Source organism: Equus asinus, chromosome 7 (assembly GCF_041296235.1).
Source record: "Equus asinus isolate D_3611 breed Donkey chromosome 7, EquAss-T2T_v2, whole genome shotgun sequence".
NCBI classification, from domain to species: Eukaryota; Metazoa; Chordata; class Mammalia; order Perissodactyla; family Equidae; genus Equus; species Equus asinus.
The window spans coordinates 24837068-24858821 of NC_091796.1; the positions used below are offsets into that span (position 1 = coordinate 24837068).

Genomic DNA, 21754 nt, shown 5'->3' on the forward strand with positions numbered 1-21754 from the left:
GGACACCAAGCTAAAGCTTTAGAATGAGTATTTATAAGGATTTGCCTCATTACAGTCACAGGCAACCATTCTCTTCCTCTCCAGTTTTTGTTCAGAGATTAAGAGTGGGGATTTTTGTTTGTCTTTAATATCAATCAGGAAAAATCCCTAGGAGAACAAGGTATTGCATCTTAATAGAATAATGGGATGGCAAGGAAAATTGAGCCAGTCACCACTATTTATTGAATGCCTAATATGTTCCAGGCCCTGAGCTAGGAGCTAGGGCACAAAGGGAAACAAAATTAGACACATTTCTGCCCTTGGGAAGCTGACAGTGCTAGTGGGAAAGAGCAACATCAATCGCATACACAGCAAAATGAAAATATGAATTGACAAGCACCAGGAAGGTGGGTGCAGGTGCTGTGAGAGTAATATCCTACCTTGTGGGGAAGTCTGGGAAGGCTTCTGTGGGGGTGTCACTGCAGGGCTGTGATCAGCAGGCCCAGCAAGGGTTAACTTAGGGAGAGGAGAGAGAGCATTCCAGGCTGGGTGCCAAGACTGTGCAACAGAAACCTCTGACAAAGGACTAAAAGAAGGCCCATGTGGCTGGGGCTGCAGAAATGAGTGGCACTGTGGAGTGAGATTAGGTTGGAAAGGCTGGGTAAGGCAAGGCCATGAAACAGATTCAAGTGGGGGGTGCTAGGCTCAGATTTGCATTTTGAAAAAGATCACTTTGCAGTATGGAGAATGGATTGGAATGTTAAAAAGGCTTGAGAGGAACTGTGAACTGCCTGGAGCACCCATGTGGAGACCAGCAATTGATATGATTACTCAGAGCAGCATCTTGTCTATGTGTGGGTATTTTACTGTAATTTTTAAACTAAATGAATACACGTAAATAGTTCAAATATCCAACAGCACTAATACTATTAGGCTTATAAAAAAAAGTAGTCCTCTGACCGTCCCTCCCTTCCCTTGTACCTTCCACTAAGGATCCCTTCCTCAACTCTTTTTTTTTTTTTTAAAGATTGGCACCTGAGCTAACATCTGTTGCCAATCTTCTTCTTTTTCCTTCTTCTCCCCAAAGCCCCCCAGTACCTAGAGTATCTTCTAGTTGTGGGTCTTTCTAGTTGTGCTATGTGGGATGCTGCCTCAGCATGGCCTGATGAGTGGTGCTCTGTCCGCGCCCAGGATCCAAACCGGCGAAACCCCAGGCCGCTGAAGCGGAGCGTGCAAACTCAACTACTCAGCCCCGGCTGCCCCCTCGACTCTTAACTATTCATCCAGTATTTATCCCCCTTGCCTTCCTTTTTTTTTCAAACATAATATGCCTAAAGTACTACTTATTTTTCAGTTTTAAACATTGTTTACTTACTACTTGGAAGTAAAGAATTTCTCCCTCTTACCCCACGTCCCATCTCACCCCCTCCTTAAACTCTATTCTTATCTGACCAGGGTGAATATTCAAAGTATTACCAGCATTGCCTTGTTGTTCTTCCCATATAAGAAAAAATACTCTGACTCATTCATTACCTGAAAATCCATTAATCAGGACAGAACCAGTACATTTCACTACAAATTTACCTTTGTGAAGACAAAAGTACCTTTACTGTACATCTGTCATGAACATATTTTAAGTAGTAAGGATTTTTACCCCTTTAAGTAAAAACTGCCAAATTTTTAAGACGGTGTAAGACTAGTAAAGGAAATCACAATTGAATTATATGTGGTAGTTGAACGACATCATAAAGTTATTTGCATTAGGAAGCCAAAATAATGTTTATAAGTCAAATGTCTTGGAACAGAAGGGATAGAAAGGTCCTTAATTGATGGTACTCAATATCATCTATCAATGGAGTAGAAATCAGGCGTCTCTCATGCTGCTGCAGGATGTGAGCTGGGAAACAGGGGTCAATTCCCACCCAGAGGCTGAAAACCTAAGGCAGGTGTTTTGACCTTCAGAGAAATCAATCCTCAGGAAATACTCAGAGATACAAAGGTTTACACCTAAGAATATTCAGGATAGAATTATTTATAATAATGGAAAACAATCTCAATGCCCCCAAAGTAGGAAAACAGTTAAATTATATTACATCTATAGAATGAAATAATATTAAATCATTCAATTCATGCTTTCAAAGAACAGTTAACATTGTGGAGAAATGCTCATAAAGTTAGATTAGAAAACAGTTGAGGTCAACCTACATGTAAAAATATGCATGTGAGCATGTGTGTAATATACACAAATATATAAACATATTATATGTTTAAATATGTATAAAATATCTAGACACACCCCAATTTTTTTTAAGTGCATAGAAAAGACAGTTTTTTCTATAGTGTTGTGCCTATATACTTCAGAATCACCTGGGGGGCTTATTAAAGATGCAGATTCTTGGGTTCTACCCCAGACCTACTGAATTAGTCTCTAGAATCAGAGCCCAGGGTTCTCCATCTACCTACACACCCTTGTCTGCCCATGTACTACCTTGAGTAATAGTGACTCACACATCAGTTTGAAGAACACTGGTCTAGAAGTTAACTGTCTCCATGGTGGAATCATGAGTAATTGTCTTTTCCTGAATCTTTAGCAAAAAATTTTTTTACCACGCTTACACTGATTTTTTGATTAAAAGTTCATTCAAATATATTAATGAGGCAGGAGTATTAGAAAACAGAGCTGATTTAGGGTCTATTTGGGCAAGTCTAAAATACCTTTTGGGAACCAGAAAGTGCATATTTTTTATCTAAAATAAATAGAATTTCTGACTACAGAAAGTCAGTTTAGGACAAAGAAAATACTATATTAAGTGTAGGTATGGAATTCATTACCTCAATAAATTGTGCAGGTAAAAGTATACATATAATTTTGAGAAATATTAAGGAGCAGTGTTTCTCAGTGTTCCGAGATGTTCCCTGACAAGAGGACTCGGTGATCTAATAAGTTTGGGTCAATACATATTCTAAGCTCCTCTTAGAGTCATACAACCATGAGCAGATTACAGGCTCTGGGAAGTCCAAGATAAGCTTCATACTTAACAATGGTTCCACAAATTCTTAGAATGTCCTACCATTAAGAACAAATTCCAGGCCAGAAGAGAGTCCAAGAAAGAATTTTCACCATGGACTGATACCCTACACTTGATCCAACACATCAATTTGTTCCCAGATTCTCATGGTCTTGGAAGGCTTAGCCCACATATATTAACAGAGCCTGATTCTAAGGGTACAGCTCAAGTCAGCTACCAAATATGGCTCAGGAACAGCAAAATTGAGTGCCACGCTACAAGATTAGGAGAACATTTAAAGGAACCATATACTTAACATTTGTTTACTTACTTATCTCTACCACTTAGACTGTGAGCTCAGGCCTAGAATTTTGCCTTATATTCATTTACGTACTCCCAACACAACAAATCCTGGCACTTACTTGGTACTCAATGAACAGGGAACCACCAAATGGGTAGTTTAAATTTTTTGGATAAGTACAGCAATGAAACGGGTGAGGCACAGGGTTCTAAGCTTTAGGTCCTAAAGTTTGCACGCTCACAATATCAAGGCCTCATTTCATTCAATAAACATTTCTGAGTGTTTACTATGGGTGGGCAGTTCCAAGAATGTAGAGGCAACTAAGATACAGTCTTTACACTCAAGGGTTCCATGAAGTAGAGGGACTAGTGCTAGCCATTCCTTCTCGTACAGGTTTGGGCACACAGTTGGTATCTAATAAATGCTTGTTTGGATTGAGTTCAGAAATCAAGAAACACTTTAAGTCTGGTCAAACTTTGGTACTTTGGGGGCCAAGAGCCTAGAGCAGGGCAGAACCAGATCATTCTGGAGACTGCCTCAGAATGAATGAGATCTTGAGTAACTAGACCCATCCTGACTACTACTCTAGAGACTCCAGAGCCAGCCAGGAGTCAAAATTTTTCACCAAAGAAATTTAACAGCATACACCATGACAATGTTTCTGAATATGTGTACTGTAAAATGTTCTAGGTTCTTGAGATACTAATAGGTAGTAAGTATATGGTGAAAATAGGACTGAGAAAGGGGTTCAAAAGAGTTGACAGGCCTCTGTACTGGAGGACGTCTCAACACCTTTAAGCAATGTGCTATGTTCCTTTTATGCAGAGTCTCATTTAATCTTCACAACCATCCTATGAGGTAGGTCTTACTATTTTTCCCATTTTAGAGATGAGCAAGCTGAAGCTCACAGAAAGGAAGTAATCTTCTCCAAACAACACATGTACCAACATGAATTACAGAATGGGACTTGGAAGTCAGATCTCTCTGGCACCAAAAACTGGTGTATGACCACTCAAGCAGTACTGTTTTTACTATGTTGATGGGCACTAGAACACTTTCAGAGGGACACATAGCATAAAGGGTTTCCCAAATTGTTCGATTAGGGAACCCTTTTGAATGAATCAGTACTTGAGATTAACTTTCCATGTAACATATTTTGAAAAATATTGTGGGGCAAATGAGTCAGAGATACCACACGGCAGAAAGAAGGGAGGTAGAAGGCAGCTCATAAGGAAAAGCTAGTCTAGAAAAAAAATGAAAATTGTGCTCAAGGAATTATTAATAGTGACATGTAAATTAAACCTTAGTTTAATAGATATCATTTCTTTACCTCCGTATTCATAAGCTCCAGCTCATGGCTCATTTTGGGAAAATAATATTTGATATGACATTCCAATTCCAACATATTCACTTAGCAAGGTCTTTAGGATTTGTTGAATTTGGCTTACGTAGTAGTTCAATTCAGTATGTCACTGATTTTGGTAAAGTATATTCACAGTGGGAGTATAAGTTTTAACTTGCTGTGTATCTCAGTAGGCCTGCAATTTTCATTTTGGGGTGAGATAATTCTTCATTATATAAGACTGACCCAAACTTTGTAGGATCCAGCATCCTTGGCCCCTGCTGACTAAATACCAGTAGTACTTCCCTCACCCCCATGTCACTGTGACAAGAAAACATCCCCATAATTTCAAAACTCCATCTAGGGGAGCAGTATCACCCCAGCTAAGAACCACAGGCTTAGAGCAAACCAGAAAGTTCAATAAAATATTAATTGAAGGATAAACACCTAGCCCAACCTTGTACTCAGTATTCCAGCAAAGAATTCAAGATTTAACATGCCAGCTTCAATCCTGCATGTCCAATGTCTCATTACATTTCTCCTTATTCTGTTAATAACATGAACAGATTCAACACAAACTGCCAAAATACCATTTTTAGCCAAGAGGGCCGAGCCCTATGTACTTTGCCAACAACAGCAATAAAGCTGGGCAGAAGCTAAGCCCAGGATTGAATGGGGTGTTGGCTCATATTTGAGGCAGCAGCCACAAAACAATAAGTACAGCTGAGTAGTCTATCATTTTGTCAAATATAGACTTTAAAAAGGATGCTGGTTTTTTTCTTTTTAAAATGATTTATTATCAAAAAGCTTGTTCCCTCTCCCTGCTGAGTCAGTTCACCAACGCAGCTCCATCCTTTTAAGGATTATTAGGACCCAAATAATTTTAGACCAAAACGACAACAACAACAACAATAAGAAACTGGACTGTTGGTTCAGTAACATATTCACAGACATGTCAGTATGCATTCAGGAAAACTGGCTTCATTTCTTGATCGGAATGCCAATCACCATAAAATCTTCCGCGAGAGTCACTTCTTGGAGATCTAACACCGATTCAGCTTGCTTTTTCAGTTCTACAATCCCATCTGTTTCTCCTTCTCTGGCCAAGGCAACTGGTTTGTACCTCTGACTGAAGTGAGTCAGAACCAGCCTCTTTGCTTGGCACAACTTTGCAAACGCCGCTGCCATCTGTGGTGTGCTGTGGCCGTGCTCCTTTGCTTTGTCCATCTGGGCGTCATCCAGGGTCGCTTCATGGATCAACAGGTCTGCTTCAAAGCACAGTTTCACTCCTCCATCACCCACAACTCCAGAACAGTCACCCAAAATGCAGATTTTTCTTCCAACAATAGGCTTTTTTAAGACATCTTGGGGAGAAATTGTAACTCCATTTTCCAGAACAACAGAAATTCCATTTTTCAGCTTCCCATAGGCAGGACCTGGCGGAACACCTAATGATGGAGGCAGATAAAATCACATCATGGGAATGGAATTTATGACTTTTTAAGAGAGTCTGTTTCAACAGCACAGCAAATAGCAAATGGAAAAGGCATCCAATTCTTTTCATAATTGTTATAAATACTTTACTACTCGTGGAAAACTGAAATATTTATACATTTTTAAAAATTCAGTGTTGGCTATTGACATTAGCAATGCTCTAGTACTTAAAACATTTCCCAAACACATGTGTCAGATGAGTTTTAAGCTCTTAAGTCTCACTAAGACCTTATTACAGTCAAGATAACAGTCTCGATTGTCTGCTGTGCATGGGAATAACAGTTTTTGCCAGTGCTTTATTTAATAAGCTGATCTTTCGGTAAAATTAAAGAGTCCATTTAAATAATGACAAGTTACCTACAAACGGACTAGCAAAAAAAATTGTTAGCGGGGATTGTTTGGATCACAAGATCAAGGAGAATCTGAGGCAATCATACATAATCAACTTTCTTTGTAGATAGGGGCAGTTCCACCATTACCAGACTGGGCTTAAATCTCATATTAGTCTAGAAGAACACCTGATCATCACTCTGGACAATACCTACAAACATATAGAACGTGATCATGAACTCCAACATAGATCATGTTTAAAGTTTCCAAATACAACAGTATTTCCAAAGGTTTTTAAATAATAAAAATATCTTTAGCCTAAGTCACTTTTCCTTATTATTTGCCACTTTGTTTTAGTTGGGGAAGAAAGAAGAGATTGCATAAAGAAACAAACAAATACACAAAAACAATGCCATGCTTTTTACAGGCTTTGTGATGGTCATGCCAAGGACAGTGGTGATGCTGGAGGAATAAGGGACACAGATGCTGCTTCGAGAGAGGTGCTGAAGACCCCCTCACACACGATGGCTCACCATAGAGGAGGTATGAAGCCTCAGATGGGCCAAGCCCATCTTTGTGTACTCGCTTCCAAGGGTGATGAACCCAGGTATGTAAAACTAGTTAAGGAGCAATGTTCTGATCACTGACTTAACTTAATCATGGTTGACTGAAGAGGCAAAGTCAATAGAGAAGGAAAATCCTGACAGTAATTGAGTGCAGGTGCAAGGTTAAGAGCTATGGCAAAAATTCTCAGGCCAAAGATGTCACTGGAAACATATTTGAAAAGGAAGACATGAAAAAAGAAAAGCCTAGACCTAAGACAATAACACCACCCTGCCAACCAAGATCGTTTAAGCTGAAGATAATTGACTAAGAATGTGCATCCAGAGAACTGAAGAGAGGATTCAAATATATACTTGGTTTTTGCTCTGAATAGCATCTTTTGGCCCTAAGAATTTCTCTTAATAAGCAAACTTTGAGCAAATGAAGTAAGTGGAGAAAATGTCAGTTTTAGGCCTGGGAGACAGCAAAGGAAGGCTACTATGAGACTTCCCACAGCCTCAGTTAACAACAGCTCGATTGATGAGAAGGGGGCAAAAAAACACTCACCGAGGTCTTTCAGTTTCTGGGCATTGAGTTTACCTGGGCGTTTCTTCTCCATGACTGAAAACCCAAAGGAGGGTATTCGGTGAAAGAGGCGAAATGCTTTCACAACAAACTGTTCATCATCAACCAGAAGGTATGAGTTTTCTTCTGAGTCTAATAGGATAGTTCTTCCTTGTCCGTCTTTGGGAGGGCTGTCTGCTCTATTCACATGTACAAATTCTTTCAGTTCTTCTGTAGGACACTGATCTGCTGTAGGTACCAGCTCATGGACCACGTAAGGGAAGACCAACTCTGTGTGAGAGAGTTCCATGGTTTGCCAGATGAAGTCCCGCAGCCCTACAGGGCCGTAGATTTCGATAGGCTGTTTGGTGACGGTGGAGCCACTCTGCAGGCTGATTGTGCAGAGAAGGCCAGGAAGGCCAAAGAAATGGTCTCCATGAAGATGCGTGATGAAGATCTTGGTAATTCTCCCTTTTGATGGAGACAAAGAAATAAATCTGGGAATTTTTCAGAAATAAACCCATACAAAGCTACTTGAAACATGCATAACAACTTACATAGAAAGCAGTAAAATGAATTTACAAGCTCTACTTATCACCATAAACTTATTTCTTTACATTTTTCTACGTGATTCCAGAAGCGAGAAAGACAGGCTTTATTTCACTAGATGGTTTTAATAAGATATAACTTTTTTCATAAAACATCTTCAAATTACATAGTGTTACAGTTTTGAGAATTTTCCTACACATCCTCTTACTAAACAAAAAAAAAAAAGAAAAAAAAAGGAATAGGGAAGTGTACCAAAATAATTCACTTAAATAACTAGCTAGGCCTCAAGTGTCAAAGCATCTGGCAGTTACACTGCCCCCTACTGCTCACTCTGAGAATAGCAAATATGTACTTTCAGCAAAACAAATGTTCCCCTGGCTCCAATTGACTGGACCAGTGCCTGAACCCAAAATTGCCTTTTAAGGACTCTACACTGGACAGAGATTAACTAACCAAGTCAGAGCCTGCTTGTCTGGGTGAGGTTAAAGAGGCAGGAGAAAAAGGGAGGTAGGAAAGGGACAGGGAGAGGAGAGGAGGTGGGCAATAGATCCCAGAATGTAGATCAGAGGGAAGATCCCCTACGGTGTTCCATAAAGGTACCTGGGCCCATGCCTTCCTTTCAGTCTGAACTAACACAACAGCCTTTTCAATGTATATTGGCTTAGGTTGTAACTTGATGTAGCCAATAGTAAACTGAATTTACTGCTGGTATGTGGCAGGATGCCACATCAGCATTTTTCTGAGATGCACCGTAAGTCATTTTAAAAGTAACAATCACAATTAACACATTTTTAGTATAACAGAGGCTCCCAGTCCTAGCTCATGGCTCACCTATTTCAAACATTTGATACCATAAAAGAAGAGGAACAGTTTACTGATACCATAAAAGAACAGGAATAGTTTATTGTAAAGTAATTTGTTCTCTGACATCAAGGCAAAGTGTTCTCCAGGCAAGTCTTCCCAGAGTTACTACACCAAACCCAGGCCCTCATGGCACACAACAAAAGACTGGGCAGAGGCTGATCTTGGGCCTTGGGAATCCCCAGAAGGCACTCTAGAAGTTTCTTCAATATACTCCTTTTTGTTTTTCTCTTTTTAGTCCTCGGTTTTGCTGTTTCTTGACTTCTAGAACCTTTTCATTTCCCTATTCCTGCTGTCTGGGCTGCCCAGGCACCCCTGAGTGTGACCTGAGGCCTCTGTAGACAAAAGAACTACAATGGTTGTTGAGTCCTGATCTCACTTTGACCTCAAAATTGCCGAGTCAGACTCTCTGGTCCCTCTCCCTATCTACTGCAAAACAGCCAAAACTGAACACCAAACAATCTGTGAACCCAAAGCAAGCGCGACAAGTTAAGTAAGGAAAAAACTGCTTCCCACAGTTATCACAGTTTCAAGGAAGACAAACATTTCATTTTTCTTGAAACTTGATTCCAGAGGGAGAAGGAATGGCAACCACAATTATCAAAGGTATCAAATGAGGAAAGAAAAATGCATGAGTTCTGTCTCACTTGAGAATAAGAAAGTTACCAGGGAACAGGTCATCCCCAGAGGAGCGAAACACTAAGCATCCTCTAAGTGATGATGCAGGTATATTTACTGCCATAGGAAAATGTCTGCAATATACTGTTCCTATATAGTGTTCAGCTGGAAGAAAGCAGGGTACACCAAGTATTGGGTGATTCCATTTATGCACAATTATACACACACACACACACACACACACCCTCCATTACCATATCTACATGTACAGAAAATTTACCTATGGGGGGGGATTTAGGCTCTTCTTATTTATACTTTTCTGCTTTGTTTGAACTTTTACAATGAGCATGTATACTTTTTGTAATCATTTTTTAAACTATATTTTTTATAATCATTTTTGAGGGAAAAAAGGAAGGCTTACACTCACTTTTTAAAATTATAAAAGAAATAGACATGGCAAGCCTATGCCTATAAATCAGATGCTCGCATATTAGGACCATGGAAGCTTGAAAGTATGTTTAGATAAATAGAAAGTACTTCTTTATGAAACTCACAAAATATTACTACCCCAGGAGGTAGTACAAGCTGAAAGAGTTTCAATGGTCCATAGGTCCATATGGGGTTACTGAGAGAAACCAGGATGTATTGAGGATGCTGCATTCGAGTTTGAGACTGGGGGCTTCTGAAGCGCTAGCGAGTAATAGATAAGTTCTAGGATTACCATCTCACCCTCCTCTCTGAGGCCGGGAATTTCCTTTTTTAAGCCAATAAAAATTTAATAAACTAAAGGTTCCCTTAGGCTTTATTTTATTTATTTATTTTGCCAGGCTTAGCTTTGCAAACTATTTACTTTAAAAAGATATAAAACAGGGGCTGGCCCCGTGGCCGAGTGGTTAAGTTCACGCGCTCCGCTGCAGGCAGCCCAGTGTTTCGTTGGTTCGAATCCTGGGCGCGGACATGGCACTACTCATCAGACCACGCTGAGGCGGCATCCCACATGCCACAACTAGAAGGACCCACAACGAAGAATATACAACTATGTACCAGGGGGCTTTGGGGAGAAAAAAAGGAAAAAAATAAAATCTTTAAAAAAAAAAAAAGATATAAAACAGCTATAAAATATAAAATATTAGAGAAAAGGAATTGAGGCAGATAGACTTAAAGTGGTACTCATGGCCCCTGCCTCCTGGTGTTCTCATGCTTCTGTAATTCCCTCCCCTTGAGTGTGGGTGGGACTTGTAACTTGCTTCTAACCAGTAAAACCTGGCACAGGGATGCAATGTGATTATGTTGCATTATAAGATTCCATCTTGCTAGCAGACTTGCTCATGAGTTTCCTTCTCCCTTGCTGGCAGTAAATAGGCAAAGCTACCATGAAACAGAAACCCATATGACCAGGAACTGCAGGAGGCCTCTAGGAGCTGTGGGCAGCTTCAGTTCTACAACTGTAAGGATGCTGCCAACAACCTGAGTGAACTCTGAAGCAGATACTTCCCCAGATGAGCCTCTGATGAGACCTCAGCCCTAGCAAATAACAGGATTGCAGCCTAGTGAGACCTTGAAGCAGAGAACCCACCTAAGCCAGGCCTGAACTCCCTGCCCCAGAGAAGCTGTGAGAGAGGAAATACAAATAAGCCACTAAATTTGTAATCTGTTATGCAGCATTAGATAACTGATACAGCTATTAAATAAAAAGTAAAGACTTATCCCTGCACCCAAACCTCTGGTACCCACATTTAACGGTTTCTGGTTTCTATTAATCACTCTGCCACTTCAATTCCTACTCTCTACAATGTTAAATATTACAGCTTCCACCCTGGCCTGTGCCTACCCTGAGAATTCTCATAAAGGAAACCCCTCTGTGATCCAAGGGAAGTAAAGCGTAGTACTTGCCCTCACCTCAGGGTTTCAACAGAAGAAAGCAGATAATTAAGGTTGAACTGTATATATCACAAGGCCATGTGTCCCAAGTGAAATGCAGTATTAGTTCCTTCCTGCAACAGCTCTTTTCCTGACTCCCTCTCTAGGTCCAGGACATCACCATCTCTAACTTATAATAATGCTTCACTTCTTCACATCCTAGACATTCATCAGTCACCACCTCCTGCTGGCTCTACAAGTTACTTCTTAAATTGAGTCTCTCATCTTCATCCCCATCCCTATTCCTGCTTCAACATCCTCATCCTCTCTTTCTCTCTCAGATGAAGGCAACTGCCTTGAACTGGTCTCCTTGATGTTATTCTCTTTCTCCCAACACATTTGCCATTGGAAAACTCTGTCCTAAAACACAAATCAGACCATGTCTTTCCCCTACTTGAAAACTTTTAATGATTCCTTATTGCCAATAGAATACAGTCATGTGCCACCTAATGATGTTTCAGTCAATGATGGATCGCATATATGATGGTGGTCCCATAAGATTAGTACTATATAGCTAGGTGTGCAGTAGGCTGTACAATCTAGGTTTGTGTAAGTACTGTAGAGGGGAGGAAGAAATCTTCTTCTACCCTTCTCAGTTCTTCTGGCTGGTCTAAGAATTAAATTGACATGAGACAGATTAACAGGAGAAAAACAAAAGTTTAATAACATGTATATGTGGAAGAAACCCTGGAAAACAGAGTAACTCACCGAAATGGCCAAAGGACTCACCTTAAATACCATCCTCAGCTAAAGACAAAAGATGCTGGGGGAGGGGAGAGTTAGTGACATCAAAGAGAAGGAAGGCAATCCACAGGTAGGTGAAAAGGAGCAAACATTTGGAAAACAAGTTTGGCCACACAGAAACAGAAGAACCCAGGGGGGAGCCCAACCAACAGGCTTTTCCAGGTTCCTCCCTGTTTACCACCTAGCTTATATTATGCTAAGGTGATAGCTTGCCTCCTGAGACAAGTTTTTTTAATCTGAATTCTATAAGGCAGTTAAGGGGGCATAAGAAAAAAAACATTCAGAGTCTTTGTTTCTTAAAAATAATCAGCCTAGAATAATCCTCACATAAAAGAGACAGATTTGGGGGTGGCAAATTTTGTTCCCCTTTAGTACACTCTATGATGTTCGTGGGCCTAATGACACATTTCCCAGAACGCATCCCCATCGTCAAGCAATGCGTGACTGTAACAAGGCCTAAACACCGTAGTATGCCACAGAAGACTTCACAGTCTGCCCTTACTTACTTTTTCAGCATTCTTATCTCCCATCTATCCTAGTCAATTACGCCATGCTCTGGATGGCTTAATATTCCCCAAACATGTCATGTCTCTCATGGAAACCCCCTTACTTGTTGCCTACTTTGTTGTCTGTTCCTTGAATGTCCATTCCTTCTTCTCTCCCCAGAGAAACTTCTATTCATCTCTTAGATCCTAGCTCAACTGTTACCATCTCTGGGATGCTTTCTCTGAACATACAGGTACAGTTAGTGTCCCCCCCGTTTGTGCTCCAATAGTACTTGGAAAACACCTCCAAAATTCTACTTATCACATTACCCATGTGATAGCTATTCTGTTTATCACATTACATTATGACTGTCTGCATGTCAGTTTCCACCACTAGACCAAGAGATCCTTGGGTGCTAGAACTATCTTTCCTTTAGTCATCAAATGCCATGCACTGTGTTGAGTCATAGGAATAATAACTTCAATGACTACCATGTATCAGTCCTAGTGAGTGAGAGGCACTGTACTAAGTGCTGAACGTCTTATTCCAGCATTAACTGAACAGATATTTACTAGGCATCTACTAGGTACATAAGTGACCAGTAAGCTTAGTACAGGGAAACAGTGTACAGAGAAACAACTATTTAAATAACATAATTTTAGATATTGATGATGCTAAGAAGTCAACAAAAATAGGGTGGAGCAGCAAAATGCCTACGGTGAGGGAGGAATGACTTAATCCTGGAGGTTCAGGGAAAGCCTCTGAAGAGATGGCATTTAAGCTAAGATTTAACTGATGAGGAGACAACCACACAGAGAAGGGATTATTATACATAATTCTCATAACATCATTTCTAAGTAGAGTTTTTATACCCATTTTCAAGATGAAGAAGTAAAGCTTAAGTTTGCTAACCTGCTAAAGTCACAAGCAAAGACAGAGCTGGGACTGGAGCCTAGGTCTGCCTGGCTCTGGGCCGAGGCTTTTTACCACTGTACTCCTCCGTCTCCCTGGTGCTGGGCCTCTGCTCACTCCACTCCTTCTGGCTGGAATGCCCTTCTTCTCCCCAACCCAGGGAATTCCTCCTCCTCCTTCAACAACTCACAGGTCACCTTCTCTGAGATGCCTACACCGATAACCCCAAGTGGAAAAGAGTATCTCCCTCCTCTGAACATCTACTGCCCTTCACATTCTCTCATGATACTTACAACTATCTCCTGGGGGAAATAAGTATGTACGCCATTCCTTTGCTTGGGCAGTGTCCATCTAATACGCCTGATGTATCCCACTCCATCCTCTATCCCCTGAGCCTATATAAATCCTTGCTCTCAACATTTACAGGATGGATGGAAAGTAAATAAATAGATGAATGAAGTTCAGTGGGCGTGGCCAGATGACCAAGAGCCCTCCAAGTCTTCCAGGGCTCCAGCACTGAAGTGGGATGCAACTGTCAGGACTATTTCTTAGCAAAGGCCCAAGGAGAGCCAAGAAAATGAAGCAGAACAAGAGACAGTCTTAACGAGATAGCTGAATCACACTAACCTGCTTTAAGTTGACTTTTCATAAGCTGTGTCTGGGTTCCTTCCCCACAGTCAAAGAGCCAGCACTCGCCCTCACACCGAAGGACCAGAGCAGAGGCACCCCGAGTTGGGGATGGGTATGCTGCGCCTGTCCCCAGAAACGTCACATCCATAGACATCTTCCACCCTGCAAAGGAAAGATCACCCAGGGATTACTTCACGTCAATGCTCAAAATCACCAAAAACAGGTTCCTGTGAGATTTACTGTTATTTATTTTTTGGTTATTCAGAATAGTCTGGATTCCTGTTCTCCAACAGTTTTCCATAGAAATCCAAAGGAAGATTTTAATAACTCTTAATCAGTTAAAAACCACAAGTTACCAAACCTTGCGTCACTGCTCACACACACAAAAACAAACAAATGAAAAAACAGCCAAACCCAGTCAGTTAAAAACCATAGTTGAATTCCAACTATATGACATTCTGGAAAAGGCAAAACTACAGAGACAGTAAAAAGACGGTGGGTGGTTGCTAGTGGTTTGCGGGGAGGTAGGGAAGGATGAATAGGTGGAGCACAGGGGACTTTTAGGGCAGTGAAACTATTCTGTGTGATACAGTAAAGATAGACACATGTCATTATACTTTGGTTAAAACCATAGATTGGGGGTTGGCCCCATGGCCGAGTGGTTAAGTTCGTGCGCTCTGCTTTGGCAACCCAGGGTTTTGCCCGTTCAGATCCTGGGCGCAGACCTAGCACCGCTCATCAGGTCATGCTGAGGCGGCATCCCACATGGCAGAACTAGAAGGACCTACAACCAGAATATATAACTATGTACTGGGGGGCTTTGGGGGAAGGAAAAAAAAAAGCCTTCCTCTATTTAAAAACAAAAACCAAAAAAACCACATAGATTGTAAAACACAAAGAGTGAATAAACCCTAATATAAATTTTAGTAATAATAATGTATCAATATTGGTTCAACAACTGTAACAAATATACAACACTAATGCAAGATGGTAACAACAGGAGGAACTGGGGGGCAGGGTGAGGGAGTATATAGGAACTCTCTGTACTTTCCACTCAATTTTTTTAAAAAGTCCTTCTAATCAACACTAAACAATAACAACTCTAGCTGAGGTTCTGGGCAAGAGACAGGATTTAATTGTGCTGACTGAGTGGTATCTCTGGTGCCCATGGTGATCAGCCCTTTCTCTGAACGATCATAAATACAGCAGTGCTCTACAACACTCTACAGGACTGCTGACCCCTCAGAGTACAGCGGAGTGAATGGCTCACTCCCCTAAATGACAGGCTCTATGACTGGTTAGGACTCAGCTTTCTGCCATTATAAGTGATCAGCAATAACCTGTTGAAAGTGTAGATTTCTGCTCCTGGCATCGCTCTTTTTCCTTTCACTGTTTCTGAGCACATCTGCTATCTCTGATATACTTCCGTGATGGGAGATGTACATCAAATAGAATAAATGAGAATAAACTCAAACTTACACATAACCAATTTAGATTATCCACACTGATGGCAAGGAGGAAAACATATAAATAATTTTAAGAAAAAGTACTAAAATAAGAAAATTTGACAGAGAGCTGAATATACAATATACAAAACTATCAATAATTTGCCACAACTAGAAGGACCTGCAACTAAGATATACAACTATGTACCAGGGGGGGATTTGGGGAGATTAAAGCAGAAAAAAAAAAAAAAACTATCAATAACTTTTCTAAGTCCTAGCAATAACCAGATAAAAATAGAAATGGGAAAAAAATCTCATTCACAAGAGGAAAAAAAAACCTTATAAAATCATTAGAAATAAAGTTAATAGGAAAGGAACAGGACCTAAAAGACCCAAAGAAATGGAAATACACCTTATGCTCCTTGATGGGAAGATTTAATAACACAGAAATGTTACTCTTTTTATAATGTAGATCCATTGAATGCAAATTCTTTCAGATTTCCAATGGGATTTATCTTGGAACAAAAAACAATCCAAAGGTCACATGGAAGGAAAAATAAATGTCTGAGAATGGGCAAGAAAATTACCTAAAGTAGTGAGCAGTGACTTATCTTTCCAGATTTTAACACTTACTACACTAATCAGGTATAATTAAAAGAGAATAATATTGGCACAAAAATAGAGGTGAAGAGAAGGGATGGTCCATAAATAAACCCAGTTATGTATGAGAATCAATATATAACAAAAGTATTAAAAGAGTGGTTTATTTAATAAACAGCACTGACATAATTGGCTATTTTTGCAGAAAAAAATAAAGCAAGATTCTCACTTTGCATTATATATAAAAATATATTCCACATGGTTTAGAAATTTAAATGTAAAAGGTGCAATAAAACGTTCAAAAAAATTAGGAGAGGGGCTGGCTTGGTGGTGTAGTGGTTGAGTTTGTGTGCAGTGCTTTGGCGGCCCAGGGTTCATGGGTTCGGATCCCGGGGTTGGACCTACACACCACTCATCAAGCCATGCTGTGGTGGTGTCGCACATAAAATATAGGGGAAGATTGGCACAGATGTTAGCTCAGGGCCAATCTTTCTCAAGCAAAAAGAGGAAAATTGGCAATGGCTGTTAGCTCCAGACCAATCTTCCTCACCAAAAAGAAAAATTAGGAGAATATATATATATCGCTTTGGGGATGAGAAAGCCCTTATTGGCAAGATAGGAAACTCACAAATTTAAAAAAACAGACATTTTCACAACATAAAAACTTTCATATATCAAGACTCATAAAGTCAAAAGATCAAAAAAACACCTGGAGAAAACTGTTTGCATTGTATGATAAAGGGTTAATGCCCCTAAGAAAAAGTTCATGCAAATGCATTCGAAAAACAAAAATAACTGACAGAAAAATAAGCAATAGATATGTACAGGAAATGGACAGAAGAGATCCAAAAAGCCAATAAGCATAAAAAGTGCTCAGTCTCCAGATTAAAAGAAATGCAGATTAAAGAAACAAAGAGACACCGTTTTTCACACATCAGCTGGCAAATATTAACACTAGCTAGTGCTAACCAGGACAAGGGAACAACTGTACTGTCACATGTTACTAGTGATGGAGGTGTGAGTTGCTATTATGTTTTAGGAAAGTAATCTGGCAATACATACTACCAATAATAATGATGCAGCTAACGATAAAACACTTTAACCCAGCAATTCCATTTTTGGGAATCGACCCTAAAAAAAAAGGTTCTATGTACAACGATGTTTATTGTGATACTTTTAAGGTGGCTAAAATATAGATGCAATCTGAGTATATGTCAATAGGGAAACACTCGAATATTTTATTGTATATTTATACCATGAACTATTTATTCTGCAGCTAAGTCAGGTCTGCAACTCTTGTTCTGAAGGGATGACAGTAAGAAAAGTTACAGATAGCTATGGCATGATCTCATTTTTATAGCAATGCCCCAAACCCCTACAAATATAAGACAGAGAAAGTCTCGTGTGGAAGGATACATAGCATATTGTTAACACTGGTTATCTCAGGGGTAATTAAAATGGTGGTGGAGGGGGGATTATTAACTTTTCTTTTAAATCATTGGGTTGTTTTTGGTTGCAATCAGCAGCATTTATCTATTTAATTTCTTTAATTTTTTTTCTTTTGGTGAGGAATATTGGTCCTGAGCTAACATCTGTTGCCAATCTTCCTCTTTTGCTTGAAGAAGACTGGCCCTGAGCCAACATCTGTGCCAATCTTCCTCTATTTTGTATGTGGGACGCTGCACAGCATGGCCTGATGAGTGGTGTGTAGGTCTGCACCTGGGATCCGAACCCAACAACCCTGGGCTGCTGAAGCAGAGCGTGTGAACCCAACTATGCCACCAGGCCAGCCCCTTACTGTTTTTCAAATGATGATTTTTAAAAAATATGTCATAAGGCTGAACATGCTTTTCTAATTACACATCACCTAATCTTTCTTTCCATTTGGGGACACAGTCAGCTCCCCACCCTCCTCATGCACACACACCTCACACACACAGGTGGTATGTCTCCACCCCAAGCACAAGCTTTGAGGTTATTGCCAGTGTGCCTTCATGGGCTACTCCACATTTTTACTTCCAAGATCAAGCCTTCCTCTGATAATTCAGTTGTTTAATTTGCAGAGGCTTTCCTGCTGGACTGCAGTTTGCAAGAGAGGTGAGAATAAACAATGTAGAAACTTAAAAACATTAAAAGTTAATAAATGCAGAAGGAAGAATAAAATATAATCACTTTGCAATCCCTAACAAATAATGGATCTGGGCCAGTGGTACCTAACCCTGGAGCATATTAGAATCACCTGAAGAGCTTTTAAAACATATCAGTGATTGGGCTCCATCCCAGAAAAATTAAATTCTGCTAGTGAGACATATGTTTTAGTATTAAAAGAAGAAATTATTTCCCTTATTCTAACATGCAGTCAGATTTGAGAACCAGTTAGTGAAAGGCTAACAGAGAACTCTAATGGATGGATCAGGCTGACCCGAACACACCAGTCAACCAAGCAATCTTTCTAAAAAACTTTTTACTATGAAAAATTTCAAGCACATACAAAAGTAGAGAGATTAGCATCATGCATTGCCAGATACATATCATCTAGCTTCAACAATTATCAACTCACGGCTAATCTTTTTTCATCTATATCCCCCACCCATCATCCAAGAACACCTGCTAAGTGGTATTGGGTACCTCCATCAAGAAGCACGCTGTCTGGCTGTCTTTTTCTGATGTTAACAGCCGCTAATGATCATTGTCAGGATCCATTATTTCATTGGGGGTTTCCAAAAGGTGATGTTCTTTCATTCCTTCTGCAGTTATTAGCTGGCATCCTTGTGTAATTTCCCACTCAATTATTTAGTTACCCTGCGGTGCAATTTGTACTGAAAAGGCTCACTGATCAATCTTAACACCACAAAGAGAGACAAGACCTTATCTAACGCATAATGTGATGCAAATGAAGTACACAGTAATGCTATGAGATTTCTTGCCAAAAAGTGAACCTGAATCTGAAAAAGGCTGCAATCTCAATACCAGTTTATTAAAGGACATCACCAGGATGGAAAAACAAAAATCCAGCATGTAGGAAACTTTACAGGACAAATGACTTGGTTTCTTCAACAAGTAAAAAACAAGGAGAAAAGCAAAACAAAGAAGGAGGGGATAAAGAGATTAAAAGAGACCTCAACCAAATGTAACATGTGTAGTTTGTTTGGATCCTGATTTGGACAAACTGATAATGGTGGGGGGGGGAAGACAACTGGGGAAATGTAAACGCTGACTGGATAGATGATAACATTAAATGCTTATTATATTAATAATGGCTTTGTTTTAAAAAGGAGTTGTGTTTTATAAACATAAACAAGTATTTAACGGATGAAATGGTACAATCAGATTTGCTTTAAAATAATCCAGTGGCCGTGAGGGTAACAGATAAAAAGACTGATCATGAAAAATGGTACACTATCCATTTTTGTATATGTTTGAAAGTTTCCCATACAAAACGTTTAAAAGGAAGCCAAATAATCAAAACCATTCCACTAGGTTGGCAAGTAATCAGTATTTAATCAATGGGTCAATTTCATCGACATACACCCCTTTAGACACTAGAAATTAAAAGTGACCAAACTACATTTGGTCCCTTACTTCTTAGACAAAAAACCCCAGCCGCTTGCTTTCTCATGACTATGATCCACCTTGGAGGAAGTGCATATTCTGGGCGAGAACCCAGCACACGACCACAGTACTGTCTCTTGACACTGGGCCAGCGCCTCTCAGTCCTGGCTGCACATCACAATAACCTGGTGACTCTCGGCCTCAGCAACTGGAAGGCTTGCCAAACGATTCTAAAGGCAGCGGGTTGAGAACCCCTTTTCCGGCAAGGAGTGCCAACCCTGGGATCACCCTGTGGTGTAGGCAGAGCAGTTACTGCCACCCTCAATTTTACAGATGAAAGAACCGTGAAAGCAGAAATAGAGTGGGCGGCCAAGGCAGAGTCAGGGCCAGAAGCCAGGTCTCCCATCACCAGCGAACCCAGGCCCTCCTCCAAGTCAGGGTCAGGCTCCCAAAGGGAGACGCGGCGGCGGCAGGAGCGCCGGGCGCCGGAGGCTCCCGCCCCGAGGAGGGGACGCGGCGCGCCCTCGGTCCCCCGCGCTCCCCGGGCCTGGGTCCTCGGCTCTGGCCCCGCCCGCGAGCCGGGAGGAACCGCCCGCCCGCGCGGCTCAGCCCCGACGGCGACGCGGGGGAGGCCGCGGCGGCGCAGCCCCTGGCCCGCCCCCGCCGGCGCGCCCTGCCCCACTCACCAGCTCCCCGAGGCCCCCGGCAGGAGCCGAGGGAGGCGCAGCCGGCCACGGGGCAGCGACGGGCGCAGGCGGAAGTGCGCCGCCGGCCGTGTCCGCGCGCGGCCGCTCTAGGACGCGCCGGAGGTCCGCGCTCGGTGGCGCCCAGCCGGCCAGGCCGCGTGGGGAGGCTCGGGCCGGCTGGAGGCACCGTCCCCAGCCTGCGGTGGCTCCCTCTCCTCCTTCCCTCTCCCGCACCAGTTCTCTGGGTAAGATGGTGACAGGAACCGGTGAGGACCAGAGCGCCCGAAGTGAAAACATTTACTGCTCCGCTTTTTGTTTTCCGTGTAATGTTTTTAAACAAAAATATTCTCCTTGATGCTTTGCTCCTGCGTATGTTTTTGTAATTTCTATTCTTTCGTTGGGATGAATCTCTTTCAGTCACTAAATCTAAAAGTTTAAGCTTGCAGTGCCTTAAGAGGAAAAAGCAATGTGCCTTTGAATCAGAGTTCATAGCAGCACACTAGAGATCACGAGTCTCCGCTCTTTCTATTCCACTTTACTCTTCTGGGGATACCCGGAATATTTGCTTAAAATCTGAAGCTGCCTGTGCTGGACTCACACAAGCATTGCAGGTCTGTTCTCTTACACAGCATAGCCTGCTGGACGTGCGAGTGAAAAGCCCGGGCTGCTGTGTGCGGAAACTGCACGTGGTGATTGCAACCATAAGGGGAAAAGACACATTCGGTTTATATTCCAACTTTTAAAAAGATATTTCAAGCTTCTGTGCAGTGCCAGATGCACTGATTTTTGCTCGATGTACTCGAGGTGGTCGAAATATCCAGCAGCTTCATAACAGGAATAGAAGTGCCGTGTCTGTGGGGTTTTTGAAACTCCCACGAGAGAGAAATCAGGAACCGTTGCCCCTCACCCCACCCCACCCTGACCGCTTTGCTCAATAAACCATAATTTACTCTTTGGCCTCTTCAAAGCCTTTACTTATTCAAGTATTAATTGAGCTCCAACTTTGTGGATAGTATTATTGTTATGCAGAGACAAATTTTAAAATATGTAATGGCCCCTGGTTTTAGGAGCACGACTGAGGTTGGGAAAAGATGTATCAGGAAACAGTCAAGTAACAACATGAGGGAACAAATGAGAAGACAAAATGAGTGATAAGAATATGTAAGAAAGCTGGGGCTGGCCTGGTGGCA

At 41.2% G+C, this 21754-nt stretch overlaps 1 protein-coding gene and 1 long non-coding RNA gene across 3 annotated transcripts in view; one reads left to right on the plus strand and one right to left on the minus strand.

Moving 5' to 3' along the window:
- The window catches only part of LOC123287352 (uncharacterized), a 60368-nt gene that overhangs the window by 30653 nt on the left and 7961 nt on the right, over window positions 1–21754 (plus strand). The window contains exon 2 of the long non-coding RNA XR_011504399.1: window positions 6882–6997. This is a non-coding gene — a long non-coding RNA (uncharacterized lncRNA). The remainder of the gene's footprint in view (window positions 1–6881; window positions 6998–21754) is intronic.
- ELAC1 (elaC ribonuclease Z 1) lies at window positions 1511–20710 on the minus strand. 2 transcript variants are annotated; one of them, XM_014846705.3, is made up of 4 exons: window positions 20565–20710; window positions 14279–14443; window positions 7565–8032; window positions 1511–6078 (listed from the first exon to the last, which is right to left on the minus strand). In XM_014846705.3, the coding sequence occupies exons 2-4, from the start codon at window positions 14433–14435 to the stop codon at window positions 5612–5614; spliced, it is 1092 nt and encodes a 363-aa protein (XP_014702191.1). In that variant the 5' UTR covers window positions 14436–14443; window positions 20565–20710; the 3' UTR covers window positions 1511–5611. The 2 variants fall into 2 exon arrangements, with proteins under 2 accessions (XP_014702191.1, XP_014702197.1); XM_014846711.3 differs by having other exon boundaries at window positions 4575–6078; window positions 7598–8032; window positions 20565–20686.